Source organism: Chiloscyllium punctatum, chromosome 22 (assembly GCF_047496795.1).
Source record: "Chiloscyllium punctatum isolate Juve2018m chromosome 22, sChiPun1.3, whole genome shotgun sequence".
Taxonomy (NCBI): domain Eukaryota; kingdom Metazoa; phylum Chordata; class Chondrichthyes; order Orectolobiformes; family Hemiscylliidae; genus Chiloscyllium; species Chiloscyllium punctatum.
Window position 1 is genome coordinate 16,874,129 of NC_092760.1, and position 22,923 is coordinate 16,897,051.

The following is a 22,923-nucleotide window of genomic DNA, read 5'->3' on the forward strand; positions in this document are numbered from 1 at the left end:
GAAAGCTGTGAGGAGGATACAAAGAAACTGGTTGAAAAATGGGAAGTAAGATGGTAAATGAAATATAATATGCAGATATATGAAATTTTTTATTTTGATACATTTTGAACTGAAAAATAAGCTTTTAGAAAAAATCAGGCTTTTAAACATTGGTCCATGAACATACTTACACAAGGAATATGGTAGGTCAGCATACAGGTACAATGGTTAGATCACATGGATGTTTGGTGATGCCGAGTGCTGTTTCAACTCCTGTATTGATGAAGCCACCATGAAGGTCTTTGACCTTACTCCTTGCCTAGGGATTGGTAACCCTTAGGTTAAACTACTACGCATCATCTCTCTCCAATGAGAAAATTGGTGATTTTACCTTTCTTTACTTTCTTATTTTTACTTTCACTTTTACAACAAGCAATTAGGAAGATAAATTGCAAGTTAGTCCTTTTTAGAAAGAGCTTGGAGTACAAGAATCAGAAAGCCTTGCTTCAATTGTACAGAAATATAATAAAACCACACCTACAGTATACTTGTAATTTTGATCTCCATATTTAAGGAAGGATATTCTTCCAGTAGAGAAAATACAGCAAAGGCTGTATTTCAATCTAGGTTGAGAGGGTTGACCTACACTAAGTAAATTGGGCCTAAATTGAATTGGAACCGGTGAAGAGTGAGTTGGAATTGGTCAGTTACAATGGTGGAGGGAGGAAGAGAAATTTGAAAATCAGGAGTGGTATGGAGAGTGAGAGACCCAGCCAGTTAGAGCAGCTATACAAGGAGATCCAATGCCTGAAATGTAACATCAGGAATTAAAAGGACATTGGCACAGAAGTAAGATTCAATTGGTCATTAGATTAGATTACTTAGTGTGGAAACAGGCCCTTCGACCCAACAAGTCCACACCGACCCGCCTAGATCCATTCCCCTACATTTACCCCTTCACCTAACACTACAGGCAATTTAGCATGGCCAATTCACCGAACTTGTCAATTTTTGGACTGTGGGAGGAAACCAGAGCACCTGGAGGAAACCCATGCAGACACTGGGAGAATGACTGTGGGGAGTTCGCACAGTCGCCTGAGGCAGAATTGAACCCGGGTCTCTGGTGTTGTGAGGCAGCAGTGCTAACTACTGTGCCGCCCATTTGGGAAGCATGCAGACCCATGTTGCAGAAAGATGATATTGCTGATCATTCTAAGAAACTACACACAGGCATTCTCCATTTCATCAAAATTAAGCTAGAGACCTGGAATATCAGGACCTGCATTGACAAATATAACAGCAATAGACATGACTATCATATCACTAAAATAGACCAAGAAATTTGGCACCATGACACTGACATTTGTACTTTATTCAGGAGGTGATGGGGCTTCTTGGTTAAGACAGCATTTATTACCATAGTTGACCTTAAGAAGGTGATAGTTAGTCGACTCCTTGAACCGCTGCAGTACATTTTGTCTTTGCATACTCACAATGCTCTTGAGGGAGATCTAGGATATTGACCCTGGAACAGTGATGGAACAGTGATATATTCCAAATCAAAGGTAAATGGCTTGGAGGGAAACTTGCAGGAAATGGAGATCCCATGTATCTGCTATTCTTGTCCTTTTTTTTAGATGGTAGTAGTCGTTGATTTGGAAGAAACTGCCTAAGGAGCCTTGGTGAATTTCTTCAGTGCATCTTACTTAGATTTACTTAGATTACTTACAGTGCGGAAACAGGCCCTTCGGCCCAACATGTCCACACCGACCCACCGAAGCGTGACCCCCCCGACCCATTACCCTACATTTACTCTTGCCTCTAACACTATGGGCAATTTAGCATGGCCAATTCACCTAACCTGCACACTTTTGGACTGTGGGAGGAAACTGGAGGAAATCCACGCAGACATGGGGAGAATGTGCAAATGCCACACAGTCAGTCACCTGAGGCGGGAATTGAACCCGGGTCTCTTGCGCTGTGAGGCAATAGTGCTAACCACTGTGCCACCGTGTCGCCCAAACTTGCCCACCACTGACATTAGGCTCACTGGTCTATAATTCTCTGGCTTCTCCGTACCACCCTTCTTAAACAGTAGCACCACGTTAGCCAACTTCCAGTCTTCCAGCACCTCCCCTGTGACTATTGATGATACAAATGTCTCAGCAAGAGGCCCAGCAATCACTTCTCTAACTTCCCACAGAGTTCTAGGGTACACCTGATCGGGTCCTGGGGATTTATCCACCTTTACCCATTTCAAGACATCCAGCACTTCCTCTGTGTAATATGGACACTTTGCAAGATGTCACCATCTATTTCCCTCCAGTCTATATCTTCCATATCCTTTTCCATCAGTAAATACTGATGCAAAATAATCATTTAGTATCTCCCCCATTTTCTGCGGCTCCACTCAAAGGCTGCCTTGGTGATCTTTGAGGGTGATACACAATGATACTGAGTGTCAGTGGTGAAGAGAGTAAATGGTTAATGAAGTCAAATGGGTTGCATGTTCTGGATGGTGTCAAGTTTCTTGAGCATTTTTGAGCTGTACTCATCCAAGTGCATGAAGAATATTCCATCACATGGTTTGTCTCACTCAGAGGCACAAATCAAACAGGAAAAAGCCAAAACAGATAAAAGGGAAACAATTAATGTATTATATTTAGATTTTCAGAAGCATTTGATAAGGTACCATATCAAAGGTTATTGTGGAAAATAAAAGCTCATGGTTTTGGGGTAACATATTGGCATGGACAGAAGATTAGTTGGCTAACATGAAGCAGAGAGTAAGACTAAATAGGTCTTTTTCACTGTGGCAGGATGTCATCAGTAGTGTGTCAAAGGAATTGCTGGTGGGGCCTCAACCGTTTACAATTTATATGTACATGGTTTGGATGAAGTGACTGAAGAGAATTGCTAAATTCTTTGATACAAAGATAGGTAGAAAAATGAATTGTGAAGAGAACATTAGACACCTACAAAGAGTTATAGATAGGTTAAGTGATTTGGGTAAAGATCTGGCAAATGGAGTACAATGTGCAAAAATGTGAAGGTATCCATTTTGGCAGAATAATAAAAAATACATATCTATAAGGTGAGAGGTTGCAGACTTCTGAGACACATTGAGATCTGGGTGTCCTACTGCATGAATCACAGAAGACTATAATGCAGGTACAGCAAACTAGTTTTGCTCATAGCTCAAAGGCCAAGATCCATCAAAAATAACATGAATTTAAGAAACAGTGTGTGGAACAAGCACAGGGATTCCAGCAATTCACTGACAGCCATGACATGCATGGATTTTTCAATGCAGTCAAGACCATTCAAAGCCCAAGTATCTAAGGACCTACCCAATAGCAGTTACGAATGAACTACCAATCATCAAGAATAGACTGTACTCATTGGAAGGACTACTTTGAGGATCTCTTCAACCAAGACTTCAATGTAGGTGACATCAAACACATCCAACATCATGCTACCTGCCATCCACCACAACAATGCCAGCCTGACATGAGGTTGAAGAAGCCATCTGATGGCTAACAATCAACCAGACTGCCATGCAGACATAATTCCCACCAAAATACTGAGATGGAGTGTAAACCCACTCTTAGCTTGGATACATAACTTCATTTCGTTTCTATGAAAGGAGAAGAGATCTCTAAATCGCCATAATTGCAAACATCTTAAAGAGCAGAGATAAGACTGATTGTAGTTCCGACAGACAGGTCATCTTGCTGTCTGCCACAGAAGGTCATTGCAAAAATCCTCCTCAATCACCACCTCCCAGTGGTTGAAGATTTCTTACCAGAATCACAATGTTGATTGTCCTGTCCAAAGAAAGTACAGGGATCAGCAGCAATATTTATATATGGCCTTTTTCGACCTTACTGGGGTTAGTATATAAAGCCCCAAAATGTACTGGTAATGTTGGGAATTGCATCAAATAAAGAGTGACTTTAATCTGCACGTAGTTTGGGCGAATTAATTCCGTAACAAAACCATAGAGGCATTATTAAAGTGTATACAGGATGGTTTTCTGGCCCAATAGTTGGTTCCCCAATGTAAAGAACAGACCATCTCCGGGTATTGTGTAATGAGAAAGGAATAAGTCAGAATGTGTGACGCCCCTTAAGGATCAGCGACCGTAATATGACAGATTTCTGTCAAGGTGGAGAATGACTTAGTTTATTCTGAGACTAAGGTGCTGAATCTAAATAGAGGAATCTATGATAGTACGAGGTGTGCATTGGCTATGATTGATTGGGGAATCAAACTTAAACGGACGACAGTGGAAAGACAATGGCAAACATCCAAAGAACACATGAATGACCTGCAACAATTGCTCATTCCTGCCTGGTGCAAAATTAAACAAAATGTGGCCAAACCATGGCTTACAAGGTAAATTAGAGATATTAGGTCCAGAGAAGAGGCATGTAAGTTGGCCACAAAAAGCAACAGACTCAAGAAATGGTAGCAATTTAAAACTTCAGTAAAGGAGGACAAAGGGATTGATTTAAGAAAGATAAAATAGAGGATGAGCGTGAGCTTGCAGGGAACATAAAAACTGAAAGGAAACGTTTCTGTAAGCACTGAAGAGAAAAAGATTGTGAAGACAATGTCTGTCAGTCTCTTCGCCAGAGCTCAAACTTGTAATGGTGTTCAATAAAAGTGGCTGACCAACAAAATACATACTTTGGTTCTGTTCAGAATTTAAGATTTAAATAACAACATACCAGAAATACTGGGGAGCACAGGATTTAGGGACAATGGGGAACTGAGGGAAATCACTATTAATAGAGAAATGGTATTGGGAAAATTGATGGGATTGAAGGCCAATAAATCCCTAGAGTCTGATAATCCATATCCCAAAAGTACTTCAGGAAGTGGACTAAGAAATAACAGATGCATTGGTCATTTTCCAAGGTTCTATAGACTGTGGAATGCGTCCTACATATTGGAAGGTTGCAAATGTAATCCCTCTATTTAAAAAGCAAAGTAGAGATAAAACCAGGAATTTGATGTTGTAATGGGGAAAATGCTGGAATCCATTACAAAACACTTAGAAAACAGTGTAGGATCGGACAGAGTCAACTTGGATTCACAAGAGGGAAATCATGCTTGGTAATCTACTAGAATTCTTTCAGGATGTAAACTAGTATAGTTGATGTGGTTTATTTGGACTTTCAGAAGATTTTTGACAAATTCCCATAAGAGATTAGGATGGAAGATTAAAGTGGATGGGATTATGGAGAGTGCTTTGAGATGGATAGGATATTAGTTGGCAGACAGGAAACCAAGAATAGAGGTAAATGGCCCTCCTTTTTTTTTCTTAATGGCAGGCAGTGACTAAGGATACATAGTAATTGTTACTAAGATCCTAGCAATTCACAATGTATTAAGAATTTAGATGAGGGAACTAAATGCAATATCTCCAAATTTGTAGATGATACAAAGTTGGGTGGGAGGCACAGCTGTGAGGAAGATACAGATTTGCCACAATGTGATTTGTTCAGAGTGAGTGGGCATATCATCCTCAGTCCCTTGCAGATGAGGATGACACTCTTCCACTCAGGGCAAGTCCATAGGTGGCTGTACAAACTGATGCGGCTACCATAAGCTCTGTTACACTTTAGCCAGGTGGTGGTCACAGGAAGAGGTGCATTGGGTATTGGGGTGGCAGAATGCTCTTTTTACAGTTCTGCCTGGTTTCCAAGTTTTCCTGACAGCAAGTCCTTGATGTGCTCGACACCTTCCTGAGTGCTCCTTCCTCCACGGTGATGGTCTTGGGCCCATGATTCCCAGGTGTCTGTGGAATTTCTGCACTTCGCCAGTGAGGCTTTGAGGGTATTACTGAAATGCTTCCTTAGTCCACCTAAGGCTTGCCTGCCAATTTGAAGCTGGGAGTAGAGCAGCTTGGGGAGTCTTGTCGGCCATATGGATGACGTGCCCAAACCATCGTAGCCAATCAAGGGAGGTCAGTGCCTCAATGCTGGGGATGTTGGCCTGGTTGAGGATGCTGGTGCACAAATGCAATATAATCTGGATAAATGTGAGTTTACTCACTTTGGTTGCAAAAACAAGAAGGCACATTATTATCTGAATGGCTTCAGTTGAGAGATGGGAATGTGTCTTTGTACATCAGTCGTTGAAGGTGAGCATGTAAGTGCAGCAGGTGATAAAGAAGACTAATGGTCTATGGCCTTCATAGCAAGAGGATTCAAGTACAGAAGCAGGAATATCTTGCTACAATAATATACAGCCTTGCTGAGGCAATACTGGAATATTGTGTGCAGTTTTGGTCTCCTTTTCTGAGGAAGAGTGTTCTTGTTATAGGAGAAAGTGAGGACTGCAGATGCTAGAGATCAGAGTGCGGTGCTGGATAATTCCTGGTGAAGGGCTTATGCCTGAAACATCGATTCTCCTTTTTCTTCAGATGCTGCCTGACTAGCTTTGCTCTTCCAGCACCCCACCCTTCCACTCTTCTTGCTATAGGAAGAGTACAGTAAAGGTTTACCAGAGAACCCTGGGATGGCAGACTGATGTATGAAGAGAGATTAAACTGTTTAGAATGATGTTTGCTGGAGTTCAAATGAATCAAGGCGATCGCATAGAAACCTCTAAAATCCCAACAGGACTGGATAGGGTAAATGCAAGAAAGTTTCTGATGGACAGTCCAGAATTTGAAATCCCAATCGAAGAATATGGGATTAACCATTTAGGACTGAGATGAGAGATTTCTTTACCTAGAGAGTGGTGAGCCTGTGGAATTCGTTACCACAAAGCAGTTGAAGCTAAAATACTGCATGATTTGAAGAAGGATTCAGATATAACATTGGAGCTAAAGGGATCAAAGGATACGTGGGAAAACTGGAACAAGCTATGGATGAACAGATATGGATGAGATCATAATGAATGATGGAGCAGGCTCAAAGAGCCAAATGGTCTACTCCTACTCTTATTTTCTGTTTCCAGGTAATAAGAGCTGCTTGTTTTCAGTCCAGGAGATCACATTTCATCTGAATCAGTTCTGGTGATGGCAATGCTCAAACCAAATCATCTTGACACAGATGTCTTGTAGTGCTGAGTTTATTTGATCTCACTTTCCCATTATTGAGACAAAAAACAGTAGGTATAGGCCAGGAAATTACAGGCTTGTCAGTCTGACCTCAGTGGTGGGAAAGTTCTAAGAATTCTGAGGGGCAGAATTTATCTGCACTTGGAGAGAGACAGATTAATCAGATCATTACATAGATTTGGTAAGGGATGGTCATGTTGTGACAAACTTAATTGAATTTTTTTCAGGAGGTAACCAAGAGTGTTGATGGGAATAATACCTTTTGTGATCGACATGATGTTAGCAAGGCTTTTAAGTTCCTCAGAGCAAAATAGTCATTATGAAAGTAAAATTATAGGAAATCTAAGGCAAAGTGGTACATAGGATCCAAAATTAATTGAGAGATGGGAAGCAGAAGGTGATGATTTAAGGGGTGTTTCTATGATTGGAAGCCTGTTTTCAGTGGGGGTTTTGCAGCGCTCATTTCTGAGGCCCTTCCTCTTTGTCATGTAGATTAATGATGTTAGACTTAAGTGAAGGGGAATGATCAATATGTTGTCGGATGACATGACAGTCAGTTGGATGGTATCTGTTGACGATAGCTGTAAACTGCAAGAGGATATCAAGAGATTGAAATCCATTTAGCACTGCTCTGTCCAGCTGACCAATCTGGAAAAGTGGGAAGTAATGGACTCAGGAAAGATTAACAAGGCAAGAATTTCCCAATAAATGGTAGGACCCTGCAAAGTACTGAAGATCTGAGGACCTTGGTGTTCATATCCACAGATCTCTGATCGCTAGCACATCCTGTTTTTGTTTCAGACTTCTGGCACCCACAGTATTTGTATTTTAATTCAGTGGATAGGAAGGCACTATTTCATTAGTACAGAAGTCATTGACCGGGGCATAAGTTTTTAAGGTAAGAGATAGAGGCTAAGAGGAGACTTGAGATCTTTTTGCACCCAATGTTGATGGGAATCTGAAAAGTCAGTGCTCAAAAGTGTGTTGAGTCAGAAACACTCAAATTTTGAGATAGCAACACAAATGAATTTGTCGCTATAGCTTCCAGGACTGAGTCAAGAGCTAGAAAATGAGTATATTGTAGTCAGATCCATGTTGTTTGGCATGGACAAGTTGGGCTGAATATTCTCCTTTGCTGTTAACCACTATGAATTTAGGAAATTTAAGTCAAATATATTAAGATTGTCTGTCTGTCTGTCTGTCTAGGTAAGTATATGCTGCATTGATAATTCCTCTCTTTGGTCTGCTTTAGGGCTTAGACACTGATCATCTTTCTCTTTGACTTTTGGATTTAGGGATGTTTTAGTGTGAATGAGCTACCTTTTTATCTCAGCCTGCTTGGCACACCAGCCTCATTCCTGAAGAAGGGCTTATGCCCAAAATGTTTTTTTTTTCCTCTCCTGCTCCTCGGATGCTGCCTGGCCTGCTGCACTTTTCTAGCACCAACTTTTCAATTCTGGTCTCCAGCATCTGCAGTCCTCACCTTTTTTTTTCTCCTGAGCTAATGATCTGTCCATCAGAAAGCAGACCCCTACTGGATTGTGTAATACCATCTGCACTTAGATGTTTGATTCAAAGAATAACAAGGTTCAGTGCATAAATACTGATAACTATAATAAGTATTGCTGAGCCCTAGGTCATGAAACCTGTCCCTATTGCCAAAGTATCAAGAGTCTTTCATTTATACAATTGCGAGTTCTGGCAGTGCTTTTAATACCCTAGAAAAGGGAAAGAAACTATGGTGGCCAATAACACCACTAGGTGGAAGACTGAGTTTGAATATGCAAAATTGGATTGACTCTGGTAACAATTAGTGTGATACCATTCAAACAAAAGATTGCTAACATTTAAAAGTTTTAGGTTGATCCAAGAGATTGCATAAAAAAGTTTTCTCTGCTCCAGATACAACCACATGGTAAAACTTTAGGACTTGGTTTCATAGAGAAATCCATGTTCATTTTAGCTTCACACCCGACAGATCAATCCAAATTACCATCAATCTGGATGCTGTTAATGTATATACCTTGCACTAAATGGTGAAGTGAAAATTGTTTCAGGGCAATGTAAAATGTGCAACAGATGTCATGTGTGCATTCTACCTTCTCTGCTTTACCAGATGTTTGTTTAAAAAAATGTTGCTAATTTTCTCTCATCAATGGCATGACATCATGATTATAACTACATGTGTGCAGATGGATCATGACCACCATTTTCAATGGTAACACCTCTTTTCTGCATTAGGATCATTTTTATTTCATTCAAAAATGTTCGGATTTATCAATGTTTTGTCGAGTGAATTTCATCCAACTTGCCTATTCTAAACTCTATATATCCATTAAATATCATTATTTATAAAAAAACATGTTATTCTTTATTACAGATATGCTTTTAGCAAGAATAAACGGCCTACAATGGTACCAATACCAAATCCAAACGTTGAAATTGGACAATCACGAGGACTTTCCACCAAAGATGTTATAAAGATAAACAAGTTGTATGAGTGTGGTAGGTGTAAAATATGTAAGAATAAAATATTAAAAGATAAAGGCAGAATTAGTCCATTTAGCAGTTGATGTGGAGTGGAGTATGTGAACTTCCAAGGAGTAGGCAATAAAATGCCACAGACTTGAGAAAAGCTACAGGTCATAGGATAAAAAGGACAGCATTGTGGGCACAAAATTGGCTGGGTGATAGGTCAGAGAGTAATGGTTAATTGACATTTTTCAGGCTAGAAGAAGTTCTGTTTTGATAATGGGACATTTGCTTTTCTTGATAAATGTAAATTGTATGGATCTTGGTCTGCAGGAGGTAAGTGCAATTGTTTATTAATGATACAATTCTTGTAATTTTGTAAAGTGCAAGGGGGACACTGAAACACTTTTCAAGAGGCGTTGACATATTAGGGCAGTGAGCAGACAGGCACGTGGGGTAGGCAGGTATGTGATAGATGAAAGCCATTGTGAAGTAATGCACTTTTTAGTACAAAGAATATGGAGAGACAGGACAAAATGAAGGGTACGATTCTAAAGGACGGGAAGGAGCAGAAACGTGGATAGATCAGACAGGGTTATGATGAATTTATGTAAGACATTGGTCATACCTCATCTGGGACATTGAGAACGGTTTTGGGTTCCATACTATAGAAGCGATTTGAGAGAGTGTAGAAGAGGTCTACAAGAATTGTTTTAGAGAAAAAACACTTCACAAATGAAGATGGATTGGAGGAATTGGAACTGTTTCCCTTGAAGAGGAGAGGACTAGGGAGATATGATCAAAGTTTTCAAAATTATGATATAGTCTGGATAGAATGGATAAAGAGAAACTATTCTCAAATTGAGAACCAGAGGACAGTCATATAGTGATTATGGAAAAAGCAATGCAAGGTGAGAATTTTTTTTTTACTTATTCACAAGTAAAAAATATTTCTTCCAATTCTGCCAGATTTTGTGTACAACTTGATCTCCCAGTTTTGTCTACTATCCAGTTTACTTTATTACGGTTAAAACAACAGTTGATGGAGGTCTCATTGTCAGGCAAGAACCTGATAAGACAGCAGTTTAGACTGGATACTGGGGGGAAAAAAGTAAAAGAATCTTATCAAGATCCATGTTGATGCTAAAAAGAAACAAAAACTTAGGTCTATTTCAAGGTCTCCAGATAATTATCTTTTCATCCCTCCTAAAAATATTACTAGGAAATTGAATGGCTTTGAGGCTACCAAGGATTCAGCTGGACTGGATCTATAAGCTCACTTCCTATATCAGTTTGAGATATCCTGCCTCTTTCTCTCATGATTTGCAAGGAACCATTTCCTAAAACATAGGCCTAGATCTTCAGTCTTTTGGATAGTCAGCAAACAGATGTCTGATCTAAAAAAATGCAAAGGAATTGCCCAGGAAGTTAGAACAGCTAACAGGCAACACTGCTTCTGGAAAGTGACTTGAACACAGAGTCAGAGACAGAGATTTAGAACAGTTCCAACTTACTTAACTGAATAGTTAACGAGAGAGTCAGATGGAGATCTCGCCACCTAACCCTCTGGATACCTGGCCCCTGTGACTCCCTCCTTGGCCTGGTAAGTCAACCTTTTGACTTGTGAACCCCCAGCTCCCAACCCCAATTTCCCCTAATTCCTCCAAATTAACCCTCTTGAAGTACCTCTGACTAGCACCCAACTCTATCCTGACCCCCTAACTATTGGGATGACTCCCTCAACTCTTCTTTGCCCTCTGTGTCCTGACCTGACTTCCTTCTGATTTGTTTGATTCCTCCCTTGACACCTCCAAATCCCCTGACACCCAACTTACCAACTGCAACTTTTCTGGACCATCCTCCAACTCTCCATCCTGATTCCCTTGCCACTCTCTTAAGTAAGCTCCATCCATGACCTAACCTGATTAGTCATTGCTGTATAATTTCTGAGTGAGGTCCCTTTAAGAAACTCAAGATATGCATGAGCCATGTTGCTGAATGTCCTCACATGACCAGGAACCATGACTATTCTCCATTGTGGATCCCTAAACAAAAAATGTGATACTCTGCTGTTTGTTTATTCACAGCTAAGCTTAGACAAACTACACTTGTTAAATAAACAAAATCCTTGTTCCTCATTTTACCAATATATGGATAACATACGCAATGTCATGTCAGAAGGGAGGGAAAGTGATGACACAACAGTAATATTGCTGAACTAGTCCAGATATCCCAGCTAATGTCTGGGGACATGGATTAAAATCTCACCATGATAGATAGCAAAATCTGAATTCAATAAAACTCTGCAATTAAAAATTATTCTGACAGTAACCATGTAAGTATTGTTAGGTGTTACAAAGGCCCATCTGGTTCACTAATTTCAGACCCACAATAATGTGGTTGACTCTTAACTGCCCTCTGAAATGTCCTGGATAGCCCATTATTTCATCAAATGCTGGCTTGACCAATAATTCTTCCGTTCCATAAAAGAATTGAGAAATGTGTGGTTACCTTTTTAAACTAAAAGATAGTCAAAGGAGGTGATGATACAACTTGAAGACCACAGGAATAAACTGCAAGAAAGACTCAAAAATCACTCCAGAAGTCAGAAGTTCCCACATTGTGGAAAGCAGAAGAAAATAAGTCAAGAAAACAAAAAAAAATCGGTTATTTTCACAAACGGAGATATGTTTGACATAGACAAAGCTGGACAAGCAGGAGAAAGTGAGGACCAAAAAAATACAAAATGCATTCTTTTGTAATGACCCACTTGGGAAAGTGCGCTGATACTTGAGTAACACTACAACTGGGGTTATGAACACAGGTTAGCAGAAATCACTGACCAGGTTTCTGTACTTTACCTTTAGTTTCTTGTAAAGTTGCATATTACTATTGAACCATAGGTCTGCTCTGAGTGTGATGACTGTTGATGGTTTAACCTGAGGGGAGGAGGAGTGTTCTTCACAATAACCTCAGCTCACGTAGGAATTGAACCCATAGTGTTGGCATTACAAACCAGCTGTCCAGCCAACTGAGCCAAGCAACGTCCTTCAAGGTTATGTTTCCATGGTCCCTGAGGATTTTAGGGCTGCTCTGTCATTAGAAAGAGAAGACTGGTGGCAAATTTAGCTTGAGGATCACCACTATAATGTTCATGGTAACCTTCATCAGTGCAGGAATTAAAACTGTACTGTTGGTGTCATCTGGGTCGAGAGTGTGGTGCTGGAAAAACACACGTCCGGCAGCATCCGAGGAGCAGGAGAATGGATGTTTCCGGCATAAGCCCTTCATAAGAAATGTTGGTGTCATCTGCACCGTAAATTAGCTGCTCAATACCATCTGTTAGAAATAAATCAATATTTATCATCAATTCAGTTGAATTATCAATATGTAATTCTATTAGCTGATATTCTAAGACCATTCTTCTCCCCGTCCCCCTTTTGTAAACCTTACAAACAAATACAGATAGAAAGATAAGAAAACCGACATTGATGTTATGAGTGGATGGAAAATTACAGGGGAAACTCATTCAATAACACCAATCCACAGGTTACAATGAAGTGTCCCTTTTTACTTTTTCTGAGACCTTCTGTTCTCCAATCTTCGTACTTTCAAGTATTTTTCAATTGGTGGTTGCACTAATTGCAGAATCTTTTAGTCACTGGCTAGAGGAAACAGTCCACAGCAACTTGTGGGAGACAATAACTAGCTTTCTTCCAGAATTTGGTTACTTCACAGACTAGTCAAAAAGCAGCCTGACATTGTTGCGCTTACAGAATCATATCTTACAGACAATATCCCAGACCATCACCATTCCAGGATACGTCCAGTCCCAGCTGCAAGACCATTATTGGTATAATGTTTGGGAGGAAGTTTCCCTGAAAGTCCTCAGCATTGACTCCTCTATCGCCACTCCCTAATCACCTGATGCCTGGAGGAAGACCGCCTCATCTTCTGCCTTGGGACCCTCCAATCCCCATGGCATCAATGTGGATTTCATTATTTTCCTCATTTTCACACCCCACCCCCCCCACTTATCCCACATCCAAACTTCCAACTTGGTACCACTCTCGTGATCTGTCCTATCTGTCCATGTTCCTTCCCACCTATCCGCTCCACCCTCCTCTCTAACCTATCACTATTACCCCAACCTCCATCTAGCTTTCACACTCTCACTACCTTTTCACCCCTCCCCACCCCCCCTCCCATTTATCTCACCATCACCTTGGCTCACAGTTTCATTCCTGATGAAGGGCTTTTGCCCAAAACGTCGACTCTCCTCTTCGGATGCTGCCTGACCTGCTGTGCTTTTTCAGCATCACACTCTTGCCTATATAAGGAATAAACCCTTGGTATCTAAGGCAAAACTAGAAATTGCTAGAAAAGCTCAACATCTATGAAGAGTTAATGTCTCGGGTCCAGTGACCCTTCCTCAAAATCGCAATTCTTTCTGTTTTTATTTAGCATCTAATGCAGTTTGGATCCAAATTTGGTTTTGAGGCAAGATGCAGAACCTAATGGTTGAAGATTGTTTTTGTGACTGGGAGCCTGTGTCCAGTGGCATAGCAAAGAATTAGGTGCTGGATCCTTTGCAGCTTCTTATATGCATGAATGTAGGAATAATGATCAGTAAATCCATTGGACCTAATCAAATGCATCTTAGCATGTTAAGGAAAGTAGCGACAAAGATAATGGATCTTTTGATTCTGGAAAATCCTAGAGGATTGGGAACTGCCATTTAACGTTTCAAAAGGGAAGGAGGCAAAAAAAAATAGGCCAGTTAGTTTAGAATCTATTAGAAGGGATGTAATAACAGAGCATTTTAGAAATACATAATTTGACGTAACAGACTGAGAATGGCTTCATGCATAGAAAATTATACCCAATAAGTTGACTAGAATGGTTTAAGGAGGTAACAGGTGCACAGTGGTTTGCATTTCTGACCACACCCCCCCCCCCCCCGCCCCCCCACCTCCCATCCAAGGGACCCAGGTTCCATTCCAGCTTTGGGTGACTGAATTAATGGATTTTTCATGTTCTCTTCAAGTCTTTGTGTGTTTCTGCCAGTTGCTCTGGTTTCTTTTTACAGTCCCAAAATGTGCTTGGTGAATTAGACATGGTAATTGTAGGGTGACGAGGGGGTAAGATGGGGCAGAGCTCTTTAGAAAGTTGGGCCTTCCTGCACTGAAGGGATTCTATAATTCTAACAAGCAAGAGAGATAAAGGGGAAGTAATGAATAGAATATATTTGGATTTCTATGAGGTGTTTAATAAGGTACCTCATTTTAGTCTCCAGATTAGAGCCCATGGTGTTGGAGATATTGTATTAGCATGGATAGAGGATGGCTAACTAATAATTGACTGGAGTTGGGAAAGGGGGGGCATTTTTGGCATGGCAACCTATGGTGTGTACCACCATGATCCGTGCTGGGCGCACAATTAGTCATAACATGTATTAATGACTTGAATGAAGAAAATGAATGATTATAGCCAAGTTTGTGGATGAATCAAAAATAGGTGGGAAGGCAAGTAGTAAGGATACAGAGTTTGCAGAGGATAGAAAAAGGTTCAGTGAGCAAGCAAAAATCTTAGTAAGTGGAAAATAATTTGGGGAGATATGAGATTGTAACCTTTATCAGGAGGATTAGAGCAGTTAATTATTATGTTAATAGAGAAAAAAATTGTGGAAAGCTATGGAGCAGCTGGATTTGGCAGTCCTTGTCCATGAATCACAAAAGGTCAATGGAAATAGGGAAGGCAAATGGCATGTTGACCTTTCCTATTTGATAGGAAATTAAGTATAAAAGCTAGGAGGTCTTTATAAAACTATACAAAGCACTCAACAGATCATAGTTTGAATACTGTGAACAGTTTGGGGCCCCTTATCTAAGAAAAATATACTGACATTGGAGCTTTTGCCCGAAACGTTGATTTTCCTGCTCCTCCGATGCTGCCTGACCTGTGCTTTTCCAGCACCACTCTAATCTAGACCCTGACATTGGAGACAGTCCAGAGAATTTTCATTAAGCTGACACCAAGTATGGAGGGACTGTCTTTTGAGGAAATATTGAGTAGGTTAGATTTGGAATATAGAAGAACAAGAGGCAACCTTTATTGAAGCGTATAGAATTCGTCGGGATCTTGATAAGGTAGATGGGAAAGCTTGTTTTCCCTGTTTGGGAGAGTTTAGGATTAGAGACTATAACCTCAGAATAAAGAGTCATCTGTTTACTCTCGGGTGAAGAAGAATTTCTTCTCTCCGAGAGTAGTGAATCTGTTCTTTACCACCAAGGCCTTTTGAAGCTGCTTTACTAAGTATATAATCAAGGCTGAGATAGAAAAGAGTTTTAACCAGTAAGGGAACCAAGGTTTAAGGGAAAAAACCAGGAAAATGGAGTTGAGGATTATCAGATCAGCCATTATTTTAAATAATTATGAGCAGACTTGGCGGGCTAAATGGCCTACTTCTGATCTGATGTCTTATAGTCTAAGTTGGCAGATAACTTAAATTGATGGCATGGTACATAGTGAGGAGGAAATACTTTGCCTACACGACAGGCTGGTCAGATGTGTTGAATGGAATTGAATCCTGAAAAGTGTAGGGTGATACATTTTGGGAGAACTAACACAAGGCAAAGGAGTACATGTTGAATGGAGGACTTTATGACTGCCTGACAAAGACCTGTGTGCATGTCCATAGATCCTTGAGGACAGCAGAGCCGCTAGATAAAGTAATTAAGAAGGCATATGGGATAATTTAACCTATATTAGTCAGTGGAAGGGAGGTTAGTATGGAGCAATATATATGTAAATAAGGTCACAGCTGAAGTACTCTGTGCAGTTCTAGTCACCAGCATGTTACCTGGGCTGGAGCAATTCAGCTGTACAAAGACCTAATCGACTGGTATTCATTTACTTAGAGCAAAGAAAGCTGAGAAGGGTACCTGACTGAGCTGTACAAACCTATGACAGAGATAGATCAGTCAGGTAAGGAGAAGCCTTTCTCCTTAGCAGAGGAATCAATAACCAGTGGGCAAAGTTTTAACATAAGGAGCTTTAGATGGGATTTGAGAAAAACATTCTCGCCCAGCATGTGGTTGATATCTGGAATTCACTGCTTAAAATGATGAGAGGCAAGACCCTCCAGACATTTAAGAAGTATTTAGATGATGATTTTGTAGTGCTAGCATATAAAGTTATGAGCCATGACAAGCACCTCATCTCTGGAATCAATCAAATAAGCTGCCTCTGACACAACTACATCCTTTCTCAAGTAAATGGGACCAAAACTGTATGCAATACTCCAAGTGTGGTCTCATTAATGCCTTGTACAGTTGCAGCAACACTTCCCTAGTGTTATGCTCTATTCCTTTAACAGTAAATGCCAAAATTCTATTTGTCTTCCTCATTACCTGCTGTACCAGCATGCTACATTTCTGATTCATGCATAACATGAGGTTGAATAAGAGTTCACAAAGGCGAACTTTGAACACCCATAATCTGCACTTTATCTTGATTTTATTTGTCAAATAGAGTCCACCTAGCTGCTAGTGACACAGTGGGTCACAAATTCTATTTCCTTCATGGGAGATTCTAATCCTTCACTTCCAAAGACCGATCTTTGGAATCCCCTCAAAGCCTTTCCAACTGAGACTGCCTCATTGTAGTTTGTGTTTGGGTGGTTAAACCTCTTGAATGTGAGGTCATTTACTTTGGCAGGAAGAATAAAAAAGGGCATTTTTAAACATGCAGAGGTATTCTAGTGCATGACTCACATGGTTAGTGTGCAGGTACACGAAGTGATTAAGAAGGCAAATGGACTGCTATCCTTTGTTACAGATGGAATTGAACATAAAAGTAAGGGATGTTATGCTTCTTGAGCAGAAAAAATTCACTTATGTGACACTGACCATGGCTGAATAAGTTAGGTTAATTAATTATTTTTCATGGTTAAGGTCACTCGAATATTTTAGGAGATAGTAGCACTTCTGCAGGCATAATGAATTTTGATGGGTATCCATTTTTAATTATTCCTTTCTATTAACCAGCCAATTTTCTATGCATGCCAACATGTTGCCATTTAAACAATGAGCATTTATTTTCCATAATGATCTTTTGAGGTATATTATTGAACACCTTTTGGAAATCCAAGTACAGGACGTCCACTAGTTTCCAGAATATGTTCCTTCCTCAAAGAACTCCCAACAGATTGGTTAAACATTATTTCCCTTTTGCAAAATGATCTTGACACTGCCTTATTGCCTTGAACTTATCTAGTGCCCTGCCATAACATTTTTATGACAGTTTCTAACATTTGTACTGTGACAGATATTAGCAGAGGAGATGACGGCCAATAGTATCATTGCTGGACTGTTAATCCAGAGACTCAGCTAATGTTTTGGGGACCTGGGTTCAAATCCCACCACTGCAGATAGTGGAATTGAATTCAGATAAAAATTAAATCTGCAATTAGGAGTCTAATGATGACCATGAAAGCATTGTCAAATGTCATTTTCCGATTGTCGGAAAATTCCATCTGATTCATTAATGCCCTTTAGGGAAGGAAACTGCCAACCTTTACCTGTTCTCACCCAAATGTGACTCTATATCCACAGTTATGTGACTGACTCTTAATTGCCCTACAATTAAGGCTGGGCAATGAATGTTGGCCTAGCTAGCGACGTTCTCATCCTGCAATGAATTTTTAAAGATTGATCTAGATATCCAAAGCAGGATTGGAAGCCCTGTTTCCAACCCAATTGGATTAAAACTTAACTTTAAATGGCTTCTGCACTGGAAATTCTGGACGGAGCCTCCTGTTATAAACCTGTCCTGGAATTGACAAATCCAGCACCAAACAAAATTGGTGTGGAAATCATGCCTCATTTTGCAGCAGTCATTGTGCCCTGTTCTGTGATTTAAATGTCCAGTGGCACAACTGGATGCTGACAGTTGCTGTGAAAGGATAAGTATATAATGTATGTGTGCTGTTCTGGTAGATGTTTGCTAAACTATTAGAGTGCACCTCGGTGGGTACCAATTATGTCTGGTGCCAGGTAGACAAGGTGCTAGTTATGTAGGTTGCCAGGTAAATACAATGCCAAATAAGCAGGATGCCAGTTAAGTAGGATGCCAGGTTGGTAGAGTGCCTAATCAGTGATGACATGCTTAGGGTAGTCAGGCCAGAGGGTTTGGGACTATGCCTTGTCCAGAGTTCAAGGTGTTGAGATTTGAGTTGGAGAGTTGTTTTCCAGGAAATGTCAGGCTATCAGCTGTGTTGTGTGTCAGGTTTGGGCGTCAGGCCAACAGCCAGGTCTGGAGGTTGTCAGGTCAGTGGTGGAGGTTACATGGTCTGAGGTGTCAAGTCCGCAGGTTTATATAGTGTTTAGTGGGTTGTTAGCTCCAGAGGATTGTGGAATCAAGTCTAGGGATTTAGGCTAGAACCTGAGATAGGTCACACAGCTTATGCCAGTGGCTGGGTGTTGGGTATCGGATCTGGTCAGGAAGGCCAGTGGTCAGGGGTATTAAGGTGTATTAGATTAAGGGAGCTCAGTGAATCTGGCATTTAGTTGATTTTTTTTTAGATTTTCAATCCTCTAACATTTCCTACAATGGAACCCTCCAAATTCTTCTCTTTTTTTTGTACTAAATAAGGTGCAGAGCAATTGTCCATTATAATCTTCCATTTCCTGGGTAATTCTCATGAAATCAGCTGTGTATAGAATTCTCCATGGCCCTAAACGCATAACTCCATTACACATTGGAAAATTGCTCTCTGGCTATTTGAATATTTGGGTATTAAGTTACCTGTCCAAAAACAGAGATTGCTGGAATAAACTCGGCAAGTCCTGATGGAGGACTTTTGCCTGAAACGTCGATTTTCCTGCTGTTTGGATGCTGCCTGACCAGCTACTTTTCCAGCGTCACTCTAATCTTGACTGAGAGTAGTGTGGATCTTGTAGATGCTCCTGAAATTCAGGCTTACTTCAAGATTTACTTCTAGGTTTCTTAGTTTATTACATTTCAGTAACATAAGATTTTTGCTGTGATTAATTTTTGATTCATTTATTGTCAAATTGCAAACAAAAAGGTAATTTTGTTCAAACAGTTGTGTTAACAGAATTTTTGGAAAGGCCAATACAAATCCTATTTCTAGTTTTCTTACAGTTATTATATTTCAGTAATAAGATTTTTATTTTGATTCATTTTTGGTTCTTTTATAGTCAAAAAATAAAAATAACCATGCATGATTTTTCCCAAATGCAGCTTTATTAGAGAGGCATCACATGGATGGCTTCTTTTTACTTTCTATAGAATTATACATGTAGAAGTGAGTTTTTTTACAATCTCAGAGATGAGGCCTACATGTGGATGACTCTGGAATGAGTTTTTTTTATTGAAAATTGAAAGTTATCTGCTGAATCATTTGAGGAGTTTTTTAATTTGATTCATCAGCTAAGTGATTTTATTGAAGATTTATATATTTCATTTTTTTAAATTTCTTTCTTTTTGCACACTTAATATTACTTGGGTAAAGAAAGGTAGTTGAGTTTATATATAAGATGCTGTTGTAAGCTGTTTTTTAGGCTTAATGTCGTTGAGGATATGTGAGACAGAGTTAAATGGCTTGTAGATTTAGAGAAGCGATACACAGAAGAATCAGTCAGGATGACTGTCAGGAAAGGTAAGAATGTAGTTCAAAAGTCGTCTTTGGCTATTCCTCTCTCAAACTGATACTCAGTTTTGGGTACTGTTGAAAGGATGGTCTCTCAGGGGAAATAGAGACAGTCAGATCTTGGGTACTAAGAATGAATCTTTATGTTTGACAAAATTTTAAAAAATAATTGTAATAGGGACTCTCTTGTCAAAGCCAGAGACAGGAGATTTTGTGGCTGTGAGCGTGAATCTAAGACCGTATGTTGCTTTTCTGGTGCCAGGATTAAGGATGTCTCAAAATGTTTCAAGCATATCGTTAAAGAGGAGGGGAGAAACCAGAAGCTATTGTACACATTGGTAGGAACAACATAGTTAGGGAAAAGATTTAAGGCTTTACAATGTGAATGTACGAGATTTAGGTAGAAGATTAAAAGACCAGAACCTCAAAAGTAATCATCTCTGGTTTACTCTCAGTGCAAAGCTGTAATGGGGGAAAGAGTAAAAGAGATAAACCAATGGCTGAACAGATGGTGTAATATTCAGGATTCGATTTCTTGGCTCATTGGGATCTCTTCTGGGACAGAAAAAAACTTTTTTGAAAAGGATGGGTTTTACCTGAAGTGGAAAGGGACCAGCATCCTAGTGGGAAGAGTTGCTAATTCTATTCAGAGAAACTCTAAACTATTAGAGAGGGGGATGGAGGGCTCCAGAGTAAATACAAAGATAGATGAGCATGTTTTGAATCTGAAAAGAACAAGTTAATTAGTCATGACAGACAAGAGCCAGTCAGAGCACCATATATTCTGAGTGAAGAAGGTTATTTAAGATTACAAAGAGATCTTGATCAATGTGCTGAAAATTGGCAGAGAGAGTTTACTTTGGATAAGTGTGAAATATTGCACTTTAGTAAAGCAAACAAAGGCAGGACTTACACAATTGAAATTTATGCCTTGCTTAGTGTTGTAAAATAGAGAGACTGAGGGGTTTCTTAATTCTTTAAAATTTGCATCATATTTAGATAGGGTAGTTAAGAAGGCAAGGTAAAAACAATGACTGCAGATGCTGAAAATCAAACACTGGATTAGTGGTGCTGGAAGAGCACAGCAGTTCAGGCAGCATCCAACGAGCAGCGAAATCAACGTTTCGGGCAAAAGCCCTTCATCAGGAATAAAGGCAGTGAGCCTGAAGCATGGAGAGATAAGCTAGAGGAGGGTGGGGGTGGGGAGAGAGTAGCATAGAGTACAATGGGTGAGTGGGGGAGGAGATGAAGGTGATAGGTCAAGGAGGAGAGGGTGGAGTGGATAGGTGGAAAAGAAGATAGGCAGGTCGGACAAGTCAAGGAGACAGTAACTGAGCTGGAAGCTTGAAACTAGGATGAGGTGGGGGAAGGGGAGATGAGGAAGCTGTTGAAGTCCACATTGATGCCCTGGGGTTGAAGTGTTCCGAGGCGGAAGATGAGGCGTTCTTCCTCCAGGCGTCTGGTGGTGAGGGAGCGGCGGTGAAGGAGGCCCAGGACCTCCATGTCCTCGGCAGAGTGGGAGGGGGAGTTGAAATGTTGGGCCACGGGGCGGTTTGGTTGATTGGTGCGGGTGTCTCGGAGATGTTCCCTAAAGCGCTCTGCTAGGAGGCGCCCAGTCTCCCCAATGTAGAGGAGACCGCATCGGGAGCAACGGATACAATAAATGATATTGGTGGATGTGCAGGTGAAACTTTGATGGATGTGGAAGGCTCCTTTAGGGCCTTGGATAGAGGTGAGGGAGGAGGTGTGGGCACAGGTTTTACAGTTCCTGCGGTGGCAGGGGAAAGTGCCAGAATGGGAGGGTGGGTTGTGGGGGGGCGTGGACCTGACCAGGTAGTCACGGAGGGAACAGTCTTTGCGCACCGTTAAGAAGGCATTTAACATGCTTGCCTTCATTGTTCAGACCTTTTGAGTATAGGAATTGGGGTTTTATGTTATGTTATGGTGGTTTAGGAATTGATGATGAGGCCTCTTCTGGAGTACTGAGTCCAGCTCTGGTCACCCTATTTTAGGAAGTTAAAAATCACTCTACACCAGGTTATAGTCCAACAGGTTTAATTGGAAGCACACTAGCTTTCGGAGCGACGCTCCTTCATCAGGTGATAGTGGAGGGCTCAATCGTAACACCATTTATAGCAAAAATTTACAGTGTGATGTAACTGAAATTATACATTGAAAATTGATTGTCTGTTAAGCCTTTCATCTGTTAGAATACAGTGATAGTTTCACGTGTAAGTCACAAAACCTTTTTTTCAAAGTTGCATTCTCCGGTTAGCTGTTAACAATGGTGATAGCTAGACAATATGTTGAAGGTGTTAACCCCCTGTGTTCTCTGTCTATGCCATGATGTTTAGATTGAATCTAATCTAAAAAGTGAGATAACGGAGTTTTACATGCAGTTTTTGAGCAAAGTGCAATGTAACTCTGCAAGTACAAATTCACCCCACAAAATATGTGTACATGTGGGTCTTTTTCTGTGTGTGTAGTGAGTGCAGAGTGTCTTAAGTCTGTGAGGGTGTGTGTGTGTGTGTGTGTGTGTGTGTGTGTGTGTGTGTGTGTGTGTGTGTGTGTGTGTGTGTGTGTGTGTGTGTGTGTGTGTGAATATTTGTGTGGGTGTAGTGCAATGGTGATCACCTGTAATGTGATATGAACCCAAGGTCCTGGTTGAGGCCCTCCCTTTGGGTACCGCCTCTGCTCGCCCACTTTTCTCTGCTGCCTGTCC

General features: G+C 40.5%; 1 protein-coding gene across 1 annotated transcript in view; it reads left to right on the forward strand.

The window, feature by feature from the left end:
* Positions 1 to 11,645, forward strand: part of LOC140493869 (low choriolytic enzyme-like) — a 96,922-nt gene extending 85,277 nt beyond the window's left edge. The window contains exons 6-7 of the mRNA XM_072592862.1: positions 9,435 to 9,559; positions 11,614 to 11,645. Coding sequence (XP_072448963.1) covers positions 9,435 to 9,559; positions 11,614 to 11,645 — 157 coding nt within the window. The remainder of the gene's footprint in view (positions 1 to 9,434; positions 9,560 to 11,613) is intronic.
* The last annotated feature ends 11,278 nt before the right edge of the window (positions 11,646 to 22,923 follow it).